The sequence below is a fragment of the Meleagris gallopavo genome, chromosome 1 (assembly GCF_905368555.1).
Source record: "Meleagris gallopavo chromosome 1, MGAL_WU_HG_1.1, whole genome shotgun sequence".
Lineage (NCBI taxonomy): Eukaryota > Metazoa > Chordata > Aves > Galliformes > Phasianidae > Meleagris > Meleagris gallopavo.
The window spans coordinates 39,718,871-39,732,057 of record NC_139404.1 but is presented as its reverse complement, the minus strand read 5'-3'; the positions used below and the strand labels follow the sequence as shown (position 1 = coordinate 39,732,057).

General features: G+C 40.2%; 1 protein-coding gene across 14 annotated transcripts in view; it reads left to right on the top strand.

The window, feature by feature from the left end:
* Positions 1 to 13,187, top strand: part of PPFIA2 (PPFI scaffold protein A2) — a 296,261-nt gene that overhangs the window by 276,474 nt on the left and 6,600 nt on the right. For 10 of the 14 annotated variants that reach the window (XM_085221991.1, XM_085221997.1, XM_085221984.1 and 7 more), the window contains 8 exons: positions 2,662 to 2,862; positions 4,799 to 4,861; positions 5,603 to 5,632; positions 8,357 to 8,532; positions 9,365 to 9,462; positions 11,303 to 11,478; positions 11,573 to 11,641; positions 12,542 to 12,701. In XM_085221991.1, coding sequence (XP_085078117.1) covers positions 2,662 to 2,862; positions 4,799 to 4,861; positions 5,603 to 5,632; positions 8,357 to 8,532; positions 9,365 to 9,462; positions 11,303 to 11,478; positions 11,573 to 11,641; positions 12,542 to 12,701 — 973 coding nt within the window. The remainder of the gene's footprint in view (positions 1 to 2,661; positions 2,863 to 4,798; positions 4,862 to 5,602; positions 5,633 to 8,356; positions 8,533 to 9,364; positions 9,463 to 11,302; positions 11,479 to 11,572; positions 11,642 to 12,541; positions 12,702 to 13,187) is intronic. The other 4 variants (XM_085222003.1, XM_085222046.1, XM_085222064.1 and 1 more) reach the window with 2 other exon arrangements.

Here is a 13,187-nt window from a genome sequence, read left to right as displayed (position 1 = left end):
AACTATTCTCATGTCTGATCATCAGAAATAATCTGCAGAACTTTTCCCTGCAACTAGAAAAAATAGCCCCGCTTCAAAGCTTTGACAGAAGCATGTTCAGGGAATAAGTAAAGAGTGAGGAATGAAAGAAGCTGACATTTACAAAACTTCCACTTCACATTTTATTTGAAGGTTCCTAATGAAAAAGGATGAAATTAAAACTGCAGAGAGGCTTTCAAGCATTCAGACATAACCTTGGAAAATGGGATGATATCTTTCTTCCAGAAAAACAAACTGCTATCAAGGAACATTTGTTAATTTGGCTGGCAAATGACTTTTCTGGGAAGTATAACAGTTGTGTAGCCAGATTTGTATCAGTCAGAAATATTCACTATTACAACAAATACTGATTTATTGGTAAGGTGCACATGCAAAGGTCTAAGTATTTCCAAGTACTGAAAACAGTTTGTCCCTTAATGTCCTCCACAGTGATGTAAAATGTGGGGATATTTCTGGCAATTTAAGTTCTGATTTTATTTACTTATTTATTTATTTTGCCTTGATTCTTAGCTCTTTCATTGGAAAGATATGCTTTCCAATGCCTCAGAGAGATGTTGTAAAGAAAAATTGATATCTCTGAATTTCTAGGGAAACGTAATGAGAGTAGCACAGGAAAGCCCATGCCAAAACTTGTGTTGCAGTATCCAATGCAAACTGTGTCCTGATGATAAAAATATATGAGGCAGAAGTGTTGGAATTATTCAGTGAGCATCAGTGCATTCAGCCATCAGATAGACACGGTGTGCATTCCATACTCTCCTGGGGAAAATGTAATGTGTGACCCTGGGAATAAAAACTGAAATTAATATTAAAGGAGCCAAAGGGCCAATTTGAAGTAGTAGATGTGATTGCAGTTGTGATATGTCCAAACTTTTCAGGGCTCAACTTCTCAGCATTAGCATTTATTCTGGTCATTTGTATGTAGCACAGACATAGCTGAGATATATTTTAAGAACTGTGACTTTTCTTAACTAAAGAAAAGTGTATCAGACTTGAACTGTGGATTCACTGCCTACTATGTGTGAATTCCACACTGTGAATGTATCCTGTTTTTAGGGATTGTTCTCATCCACCTTCATTTTCTGATAGGGACAGCTGTTTGTTAAAGAACTAATTTACCTAATGAGCAGCAAACACATGAATCTGTTTCTGCACAGTGAATAACTCCCAGTGTTCACACATCTCTGCTTTTCAAGCGCAAATATGAAAAAGAAACAATGTTAAATTAAATGAAAGTATTAAATATATTTAAGGTCTATATGTAGTTTCCACATGGGTCTTTGTTTAAGTGCAACTGTATATCACAGAATGTCAGGGACTGAAAGGGACCTCAAAAGATCATTTAGTCCAATCCACCTGCCGAACCAGGAACACCTAGACTTAGTCACACAGGAATCTATGTAAATCTTGTTTTCATTTTTGATTTTCAAGAAGCTTTTTATATCATTGCAACTAAACTGAGATTAGATCATATTTTCCAGGTTCAGACTAGAATATTTTGCTGCACAGCGGAAATCTCACATTATACTTTGTGCTTCCCAACGCCAGTGGCAAGAACTATGTTCTAAAAAATCCAAAATGTCACCTAGAGTTAAGTACCTAGATAAGTTGTTCTTTGTTTTCCATTGTGCTATCCTCAGAATCTCAGTGGTTATGGCATTTGCTGCCTATATGTGCTTCTCACACTTTTCTCTATAGTATAATGTGTTTCACACCATGACAAGAACTTCCAATCTGTATGTAGCTCTACTATGGAATTACCTCTTTTGGGAGCAAAGATGTGTAGACACTGATAGTCATATCAGTGAGGAAACTCGGAAGACCTGGAAGAATTCGTACTGAGTGCATTCCAAGAAAGAGTGTTAGAGATAGAGAGCACCTCTTAGAAAAAAGGGCCAGGAGGCTGTGCCACTTCGAAACACAAGGCGGCTGCTGACCTAGGCTAATAAGTCTCCTAATGCTCCTAGTAAGTAGAGAAGCCTGAAGTAGCAATTAAATATCTTCTGAATCCATGGTGATGTAGTTGTGCTCACATCTCACTGTAACTTCTAACCAGAATTTCCAGTCAGGTTACTGCCATACCAGCTTGTTCCTGAATTTGCAGTAAGCACAGCCCTCACTAGGTTGGTTATCTGTACTGTGCTTATTTCTATAAAGAAAATACAAGCTGCGAATGATAAAACTGCCCCACAAGTATACCACAGGGACTAACATGGAAAGAGAATGAAAACCAGTTTAGGACAAAATGGTAAAAATAACTTAAATGGTTCCTATTTGTTCTGTGCATGGTAAGACTATAAAACCACCAGTGATGCTGACTCGTGCCACAGTTTGCTTGAGGGCACAGGAAAGAAGTAGCCCAGATGATGGAGAAACACAGCTCTAAAAAATAATCCAAAGGATTCCTTTAAATGTCTGGCTACAATAGAAGCAATAAAGAATTCCTGTGAAGTCATGGCAATTTCAGTGCTTCTGAAACAACTTCATTTTAATAAAGACCATGATAATTATACTCATTTGTGTGTATTACTAAGGTTATTCAGGTTGATAGGTGCCTCAGTGATTAATTTCATCTGAAAAATGAAGTGGTGCTTGGAACAAATGTGTGCTTTGTCTCAACAGCTCTGGCTGGGAATGCCAGCTTGGTATGTGGCCGCCTGCCGTGCCAACGTGAAGAGTGGAGCCATCATGTCTGCTTTATCTGACACCGAGATTCAAAGAGAAATTGGAATCAGCAATCCTCTTCATCGCCTAAAACTCCGATTAGCAATCCAGGAGATGGTATCACTCACAAGCCCATCGGCACCTCCAACATCTAGAACAGTGAGTTCTGTTCAGATAACTTCTTTCCCACTTGGTTCTGCAGGAGATTGCAGAAAGGCTTTGGTAGTAGCAGAGTGACTCTGGTAACCCACAATTCCCAGTCAATGTGAACAGTCCTATGGAGAAGCATTTGTTCATCATTCACTTGATTATTGATCACCGATATATTTACCTTATTTGTAATTTTACTTGTAGTTTTGCCCTTCTATTCCTTCAGGTGAACTATCCCAGCCAAATCAGATTGTCTTTTTTTGTTGTTTACCTTTTTATCATTTGTGGGGTTGTATAATGCAGGAGGGAGGAGGGGTTGTTTAGGAATATAGCTCTTCTGAATCTTGTTTCCTTTCCTCTTTTTGTACCCTTTCTAATGATTTACGGTCTGATTTGGCTGCTTGAAGGTACCTCGTGCTTTTAGGAGAAGCAGTGATTGGAGGCGTAGAAGGCAGAAGTGGAACACATGGGAAGGAAAGAAGTAGAGACAAAATAAGTTTGAAAGGAAAGAGGGGAATATATTAAAAAGAGCCTGAAAGTGCACTGGGGGAGAGCAAAAATGTATGTGCTGTAGATAAAAAGACATTTTTTTTAAATGGAAAATGGAGAAAAACAGGCCAAATGGATGAGGAGAAAAAGAAGGTAACGAGAGGGGAGTTATATGCTGAAAGGCTGATGGTGATGGCTATGAAGAATGCAACAGAGGCTGAAACAACAAAAAAACTCCTGAACAAGTTAAAAAGTAAGGTTTGATTGGATGGGAAACGTGGCATAGAAGTGAAAGACAAAGACTAACTGCTTACATAGTGCAGCCTGGACTTCTAATGATATTAATAATGTTAATAATTGTCTTTTGTAATCTCTAATTTTCATGGAATTCATGAAGCATCTTTTGGTAGAAATTAGAATTGAGATACCTTGGAGGGATTTAGCAATTTATCCAGAACCATTGAGGTATGTAAGCAGTTGAGAAACTGGGCAAAAGGACCCAAATGTTCCCATTGGTTGGCCTTTCAACTTGACACTGCTAAGAGGCTTTCAAAAATTATAGTTCCCAATCTGATACTTCCTCCCCACAGAAACCTAACCATGGTGATGTCACAAATTCTAATGCGAGTATATATTATAGACACAATACAGTGTTGAATTACTAAAAATACATTTACTATCAAAATCCATTTTGGATATTTTTGATTTCAAAGCACAAGAGAATCATCACTTAGAAAATAAGAAAACAACACATTCAAGCTAGTAGCTTGGGAATAATTTGCTTTTGACTTTTCCTTATGTAGCTGGCAGCAAAATGCTGCACTGCCCTCAACTGTGCATTTCTGAATCCCAAGTCTTTCTGCTTCCCCTCTTCCTCAGGAAAGGAGCTAATTTACTGCAGCTCCCAAGAAAGCACAGTACATTCCACCTTGTGTGCACAGCAGGCTTCCCACCCCTTTCCTGCCTCATCTCATTGTCCTTGCAAGAATTTAAATGAAAACAGGTCAAAGAGGAAAACGGTCTTATAAGTGTTTTCTCTTGACATTTTTGTTTCACAGAAAGGTGGGGGAAGCAATCATTATGAGCTTGTGATTTGTGCAGAATATTTAGTCTGGAAGGTCTTTGAGAAATGAAGCTTACCTACAGATAAATCCATGACCTAAAGATTGTATTTGCTACTTGCGTGTATTGGAGCTTTAATTCTTCTTTCCTTTGCGGCTGTGCTCATCCATCAGTGCTAGCTGAAACATTCCATCACGTCTGTTTGGACTCCTCTAACAAAGACACAAACCCAATTGTCTCAAGTTGTCTCTAACTGCAGCTCGGTAGAGGCAAGATGATGGTTGTGCTGATGGTGATGCTATACGCTGTTAACTTACAGTGGTGCTGCCTTTCTTCTTTACCACTGCTTACCTAATGTGGATCCCTCCTGCCTCCCTGCGGGCCCTGCTCGTAGCCCTCAGGCAATGTTTGGGTGACCCATGAAGAAATGGAAAATCTTGCTGCTCCAGCTAAAACGGTTAGTGCTTCCCTTTGCATGTAAGCATTACCGCAGTGCTCAAAGCAGCTTCTGCAGGCTGCTTCCCAAGCATGCCAGTAGAAAGAGCAATTCTGTTGTTTCTCAGCAAAAGAAATTTCAAACGGTGTTGTAATCACAAAGATTGTGCAAGCCTAAAAGTTGAAGTTCTACATTGCTGTTTTTCTCTGCCAACTTGAAACTTCACTCAGTGAAATAATGAAATCGCTGAAGTTTGGTATTGTTGGTAAAAATAAACATAATGACACTCAACTGACCAGAGGAAGAGTTCATCCTGCTTAAGTGGTCAACCAGAACAATATATTTTTGCTGTGTGAAAAAAAAAACACTGTTCAGTCTATTTGTAAGAACACGGATTTTATTGTGAACATTACAAGATCTAATACTCAGTTTTGGAGAGGAAATGACTGTGTTTTGATCATGAACCATAGAAAGTATTTGAGATAATGCTGTAGAGTTTCACTAAACTATAAAGATTTTCTATCTTGAACACAGGTAGATTTGCCCTGCTAAAATTTTATGGTTTTAATCTTTGTAATCCTTCTGGTAGCTCATCCCAAGGCACTGGAAGTAACTTGAGTTTAGAAATTTTAACAGTACATTTTGCACATATGTTTTCAACCATAGTAAGATTGCCATTTGCATGAAAGCCACATCTTCTTTTTAACTCATTTTTATTGTCTTTTTACCTGCTTTACTAATTGCTTCCTGTTGATAACACAGAAAGAGTCTGAAGAAGGCAGCTGGGCCCAGGTATGACCTTTTTGCATAATTTTTTTTTTTTTTTTAATGTAAGGTTAACAATAATGTAATTAACACATTGTCAATAGTCAAAGAGAAGAATGGTATTGTGACAGTATCTCAAAGACTGAACTGTAATTTGCACATGCCATTATTCTTCATTACAAAAAAAAATTCTTCTTCAGACAGGTTTCCTTAAAAGGAAATGCTGTGAGGTATACAACATAATGATTTGAAGGGCATCAACACAGTCCTTTATTTTACATGCCCTTAACTAATATGATTTGTTAATATCCCAAGGATGATAAAGGATTAAAGCATCCAAATAAATAGCGACAAGTGTCTTGCTACCCAGAATGCTGGTAGTTTAATAGCCCCAAAATATTCTATGGAATTAGGACATTTGGGATACCCCCAAATACTAGCAGAAAGCATTTACTAATCATTTCAGTGGAGTAGGCTGTGTCCTTGCATTCAGCTTGGAGGATTTTTGTTCTCTGAATATAGAATCATAGAATCATAGAATCACTGAATGGTTTGGGTTGGAAGGGACCTTTAAGATCACCAAGTTCCAACCCCCTGCTATAGGCAGGGACACCTCCCTCTAGACCAGGTTGATCACAGCCCCATCCAGCCTGGCCTTGAATGCCTCCAAGGAGGAGCATCCACAGCCTCACTGGGCAATCTTTTCCAGTGTCTCACCACTCTCACAGTAAAGAATTTCTTCCTGACATCTACTCTAAATCTATTATCTTCCAGTTTAAAACCATTTCCCCTTGTCCTGTAGCTCTTTACTTAGGGCAACAAAGTCTCAAAGTCTTGGAATTAGAGATGAGGGAGCTTGTTCCAGTCCACATGTTCTAGAACTCCTCTCTACAGAGCTAACTTTACCTGTAATGGGTTTGTCAGAGGGCTTTTTTGCTGTTGTTTTATCTGATAACAGCATCTGATAAAAAATGAAGCAGTGTGGGTGATGTGATATGAATGGAGGCCCCAAGCCCAGCACTGAGTCAGGTCCTGTGCGGTGACCAGGTGGGGACACACAGAATGGAACAAGATTTTGCATCACAGCAGATAGGGATGCTTGGCAGTGCCATGGAATCCAGACACATACAGCAGAATCATTTAGTTTGTAAAATACATTCACGTTTGTCCAACCATCTACCTGACCATCAAGCAGCCATCACTAGGCCATGTTCCTTAGTGCCCCCAGTAAGGTTATAGGCTTGTTAGGTCATGTCCTTGTACTCACACATCCAATTGCAACCATGATTTTTGCTTGGTAAATTCACATTTAGGGACACAGAAAGCCTAAATATTTTTAGCCAGCTACGTTTTAGAGATAGTCTCTACCTCCCAGATAAACCAAGAAAAGATTTTCCTGTTTTGAGAATAGACAATGAGACGTGCCAAGAATTTGAGATCCAACATTTCTAAACTTACACCATCTGTTTTTAGAAGAATTAGAGGCACAAGTGTATAAATCACACCCAAGTACCAATCTACAAATAGTCTTGTATAATTAGGAACAACACTTTTTGCGTTAGTTGAACTGTGAAACATTTATATTCTTAAATTTCCTTCTCTGTAAAATAAATGCACATGCACAGTCTTACTGTCTTTATTATGATATTCCTCTTCTCTTCAAAATCTCACAAGAATGAGAGATGGGGGCACTGTATTTTCCCCCACAGAAAGTACATTTATCCTGCCCTGTTAACTGTTTGTCCACAGTTAGAGGAGACACACTAAACTAAAAAGACAGTTAGACTTGGGAACAATGCTCAGAACCAAGCACCACCTTCTTAGGGAGGTGTGAATCTTGTGATTTATGAGTTATTTTTTCTATTAGGTTGTAATGTTACCAAATTAATCAACAATAAGGTGAAAAATGTATCTGTTTTGCATCTTAATTATGCAAACCATATAAAAAAATAGTACAATATGCATGTATTTGTTTCAGATACTTTTTCCTCACCCTCCTGAAATCTCAGCTGCACAACATAGTAGCTTCATGTCTCATTTCTATGAGAAATCTGGCTTGCTCACATTTTAAAAATTGAGCTTACAAGGCTTAAAGTTATGTTTAAGATGGTCACCGCTGAAAATACTGTATTTTGTCACCTGCTGAAGACCACTCGTAAACTTGGCTGACAAATGAAATTAACATTTAGTCTCAGAAATAATCATGAATTGCAGAAATGAGAAAAGCCATTAGCTTCTATTGGGGAAATCATAGCCTTCCCCTCCCCCCCACACACAGAGCGACTCAACTTCAGTTGGTTCCCTGCAGCCATGTTTGCGTTACCAAGCATTATGCAGGATCTACCTGGCATATCTATTCCAGAAGTTGAATGGATAGCCTGTAAGACCATGAAGCAAACACATTTTGATTGTGTGACGTACTGGCATGCATTTAAAAGACAAAATGGAAACTATTACTTTGTGTTCTAACAGTTGTTTACATTTTGAACAGATAGCAAACAAGATTAAAAATGCTAAATACTGCTATTAGTAACAAATACTTCAGAGTAGCTGGCAACTCCAAATTAGGAAATGTCAAAATAATGAAAACAATGCATGTTTTTCCTTTAGATTGACTTTCTAAGCTAAGAAGTCTTGCTAGAACCAAGCAGAGTATGTCAATATAGTCTTCAGTCTGTGGTGCAACCCAGAACAAACTTATGGAAATGACCCTCCCCCCACTTCTTTTCTTTTTTGTTGATTTTTCTTTAGACCCTGGCCTATGGGGACATGAACCACGAGTGGATAGGTAACGAATGGCTGCCCAGCCTGGGCTTACCTCAGTACCGCAGTTACTTCATGGAGTGCCTGGTCGATGCGAGGATGCTGGATCATCTGACGAAGAAAGATCTGCGTGTGCACTTGAAAATGGTGGACAGCTTCCATCGGTATGTCTGCACATGCAAGGCCTCTCGTGTCTGATGCAGCACTCAGTGCTGCTCAGAGCAACAGTGCTTGCTATTTGTAGTTCTGGCCTGGAAAACCTCACGGAGGAGTTTGTGCCAAGTGTCAAAAAACGTGAGCAGAGAGACCGACTCCTTCAGTAAAAGCAAATGCACCACAATGCTCCCTCATAACTGAGATACTGGTACAGATAATTTCATAATAAGCAGGGAACCATTAATGTATAAACAAAGCTATTAATAACAGAAAAACTAATAGTTAATCTATTAAGTGGCCTTAAATTATCAGAAAATGTTGGACTAAGATTGGAAGTCCTGAGTCTTTGTAATAATGAAAAGCTATTGTGTGCAGCACATAAAACTGCTCACAGAACAAGCACATTGGCAGTTGCTTGGGTTATCTAGGGACGTAGTCAGGAAGCTAAATTGGAAATATGGAAATAAAGGCTTTTGACTTCAGGAGAAATGATGTCTATGTGGCAAGAAGTGGATTTTGTTAAATTTGCTATCTGACATTTCTTTTTGAGGATTGATTTGACAAAACACTTAATTGGTCGCCCAAGGCCTGACCTTTTCTTAATGTTTCAGGTTACTTATGCTACAACATGTATTCAATCATTTTCATTTTGGTTTGTCCATTTCATTTTTAAAGTCTGTGGAGTTTTTTTTAATCATTTTGCTCTCCCTTTTTTCTCAAGACCTGTTACATGGGCCCCATGAAACAGCTCACATGACATGCAGGAAATACATCCTAAATATGTTTCCACCTTCACATTTCTCTTTATTAACTCTGTAAATGTTTCTCTTTAAATAACAGAACAAGCTTGCAATATGGAATCATGTGTTTAAAGAGATTGAATTATGATAGAAAAGAACTGGAAAAGAGAAGAGAAATGAGTCAGCATGAAATAAAAGGTGATAGTTCCTGGGAATGAATACTGGGAATGTTTCTTCTGAAGATTCACACTATTAACCCCCTTGTCATGCCACTTAGCAAAGCATTTAAGCATGTGTTTTAAATAATCCTTGCACAAATCCAGCAGAACACAGAACCTCTCCCTAAATTAGGCATAGTAATACTTTGCTAAATTGGGGCTGCAGTTCTGAACAGTGGTTTGATATCCACCTTTTGCTAAATGGGATGCTGGGCACGGATCCTATCCATCTTTAAGTTTCAGAAGCAGAAGGCCAAACAGCCTCAGGTCAGTGAGATGTGTGGGGTAGCGCTGAGACACCTAACCCTGAGCACTTGGACAAATCTTTGCCCTTCATGTCCCAGTTCACAGCACGAACTGCAAGGAGATTGCTGGGGGGGAGGCCACCAAGGCAGTTGCTTGAAAAACATGCATATATACAGGAGCAGTTCCTAACAGAACCAATCTCATTAGAGGATTTAGCAGCTGATTTAGAAGTACTTTTCTGCACAAAGCTCCCTAGAGCAGTTGCAGCCTCGCTGCACAGCTCTCTTTTTTGTAGGTAGCAATTAGGGTTGTTGCTCCCCCCTACCTTCCCATGCTGAAAGTGAATCCTTTGATTCCTCAAGCATTGCCAGCTCTCAGAGTGACAGCAGTATGTGCCTTTCAAATGCAGTGTTTGTTGGAAGAACTGTAAGAAAAAGGTGTGTGGGGGAATTCAGAAGGGTAAAAGTCTTTGGGCAGGGCAGGTGATGGCATGCACCAAGCCAAAGACTTGGAACTGGAGGCATCAGATCTGCCTGAGTGGCTGTGGCTGGACTCTTGTATGGGGTTTTGGCTTTTGGTCTGGGATCTCAGAGTTGCTCCAGCAGAGCTGAGAGCAGGGTGACCACCAACACATCACCCTCCAGCCTGCACCCTGCTGACACAACCAGGCAGGGATTGGGCTCAGCAATGCCAGGCTGCGGTTGGACCCATCCTGACACCAAAGTTTGGGATGTGATGGAGAACACTGCTCCTGGGAAAAGCTCTGCTGTTCTGTGGCTTTAGAAAACCCTTCACTACTTCACAACACAAAGTCCAGCACAGTATTTCCCACTCACAGCTACAAAGAGCAGTGGGAGTAACTTTCTTTTAATGTAATGGACAGGGCAGGGTACTTTTTTTTTACAAGAGCAAAATCCTCTTAAAGGGTTTCCCAGCTCTTTTTGTTGCCTTAGCCTTCTAATTTCCATACACCTGGATGGCAAAACCAGTTTTCAGAACTAATAATAGTTCCAGTCTCCAACACTGAACTTTCCGCCAGATTCTGCAGGTGCAGGCCCAGCCCACAGATGTCTGATACAAAACGCTCAAGTGAAGCCTCAAGGAATGGTATTGGTGCTGTGCATGACAAAGCTGTAAAACCTTGCTTAAGAATTGGAAAGGGTTTGGAGGGTGTCCATTACACCCCCCATGCTTTCTCAGGCCTGCTTGCTTTAATTTCATCTGTCTCATAATGAGGTGATCAATCAGTCATCCAGAGGCTCCTTTGGAGCTGATAAATGGACGAAGAGGTGAGAGGAACAGTGTTCTGGAGATGCCCTCTGGAGGCACGTGGGAAACAATTTTCTTTAGAAAGCATTCAGAACAACCATTTAACAACCATGTAAGGGGAAGGCAACTAAAACTGCAAAGCTATTCCCACACCTTGGGTTTTCACTGGGAGTTACTGAAGCCATAGTATGCTAATAGTTTATTGATGTTCCCCATGCAGAAATTAAACCAGTTTGAATGCATGCAGCTGTACAGTTTGGAAAGTACCAGTTACCAGGCCCTGACCCAGCGTCATGTTCTTACAGATGTGCTGGTGTGGAGCAACGACCGCGTCATCCGCTGGATACAAGCGATCGGCCTACGGGAATACGCAAACAATATTCTAGAAAGCGGTGTACATGGTTCCCTTATAGCATTGGATGAGAACTTTGATTACAGCAGTTTAGCTTTATTATTACAGATTCCAACACAAAACACCCAGGCAAGTCTGCTCACACTATTTCTGCTTAGTCTGTACCCGTGATTGCCATTGATTCCTCTTCAACCATTTTAATTGTTGACTTTGGTATCTCTAGGCACGGCAGATCCTTGAGAGAGAATACAACAACCTTTTAGCACTAGGAACTGAAAGACGACTTGAGGAAGTAATTAATTTTATTTTCAGTATTTATAAACTATCACAGTAAAACATAAAAGTTGAATGCAATGCATGAAGATATGTTAATCCACCCATGGTTCAAAAGAGTCAGTTATAGATCTTTAAAAAAAAAAAAAATTAGGAAATTTTTTAAAGTGGCCTCCATATGGCTACATATCCATTCATCCTTAGCATATGGGACACTAATGTGTGCACTGCACTCTTAACTTAAGATGAATGCTTTCCATGGAGGAAAAACATAGAAAGGTGCGTGGGAAGACGAGGGTAGATGGGGCAATGGGGAAAGGTCTGAAAGGTCTCTGTGACCTGTTCTTTGGACCACTTCAAACTTTTATTTGAAGACAAAACAGAGGACAGGAAAAAGTGTATTTCTGGCAGTTTTTTTTTTTTAAGACAATGTGTCCCACAGTGCAAGTGAGGGCAGTTACCTAGGAATCTCAAATCCATCTATGGAAAACATTCATCTCAAGGTCAGACTCTGGTGCAGAAGTGTTCAAGGAGCAATAAACACTTTAAGGGCTTGCCAAAAATGTGATACCTAGCAATTCTGTGCATGTTTAGTTCCATGCTAGAGCTTTACTTAAGCCTCCAACTGCAGTAACAAACCACTGCAACAAATACCTTAACAAACCACTATATTTATAACTTCTAAGAAACTATCCTCCAGCATATCAAGTCACCTACTTAAGAAAAGCTTTTCACCCTAGTGTTTAGTATTAATTTCTAAAGCATTTACTTTTATAAAAGCATCTCAAATGCACTGGACACAGTGCAGCAAAGTAGGGCACTTGTTGCAAACCAGACCTGTCGGTGGGCGAGGCGGCAGCCAGGTGATCAACGGCAGACTTCCCTTGGCTTTATCCGACACAACTCTGTGTCTCAACAGAGCGACGACAAGAACTTCAGGCGCGGCCCCTCCTGGCGACGACAGTTTCCCCCCCGTGAGGTCCATGGCATCAGCATGATGCCCGGCTCCTCTGAAACGCTGCCGGCCGGCTTCAGGTTGACCACGACCTCAGGGCAGTCCCGGAAAATGGCAACTGACGGTACGAAGTCATTTCTGCACTTAAAGAAAACAGGAGGCTTCCCCTAGCATGCTAACCTGACTTCAGTGCACATCTGTCCTGTTACAAACAGCCAGGTTCACCTACTAGCCATAGGATGGATGAATAGAGTCTAGGACAGTGGATGGAGGGAATGACAGAGCACTGACTTGGCACGCTAGTGATGTTTCTCATGTTTGTGTAAGACTGTTTATTGAAAGTAAATGTAAAACTGGCCATCCTGATTGAAAAAGAAACATTCAAAAAGAGAGGTATTTATTCACTGATGTTCAATCTGAGAGTACATACAAGATCTAAACAACTTTTTCAGCTGATGAACCTCTCTATTTGGCACAGTTTATTTCAGAGGATGAGCTTGGGATAGTGATAGGACAAGGGGGAATGGTTTTAAACTGAGACAGGGCAGGCTTAGGTTAGATATTGGAAGTTTTTCACACAGAGGGTGGTGACACACTGCAACAGGTTGCC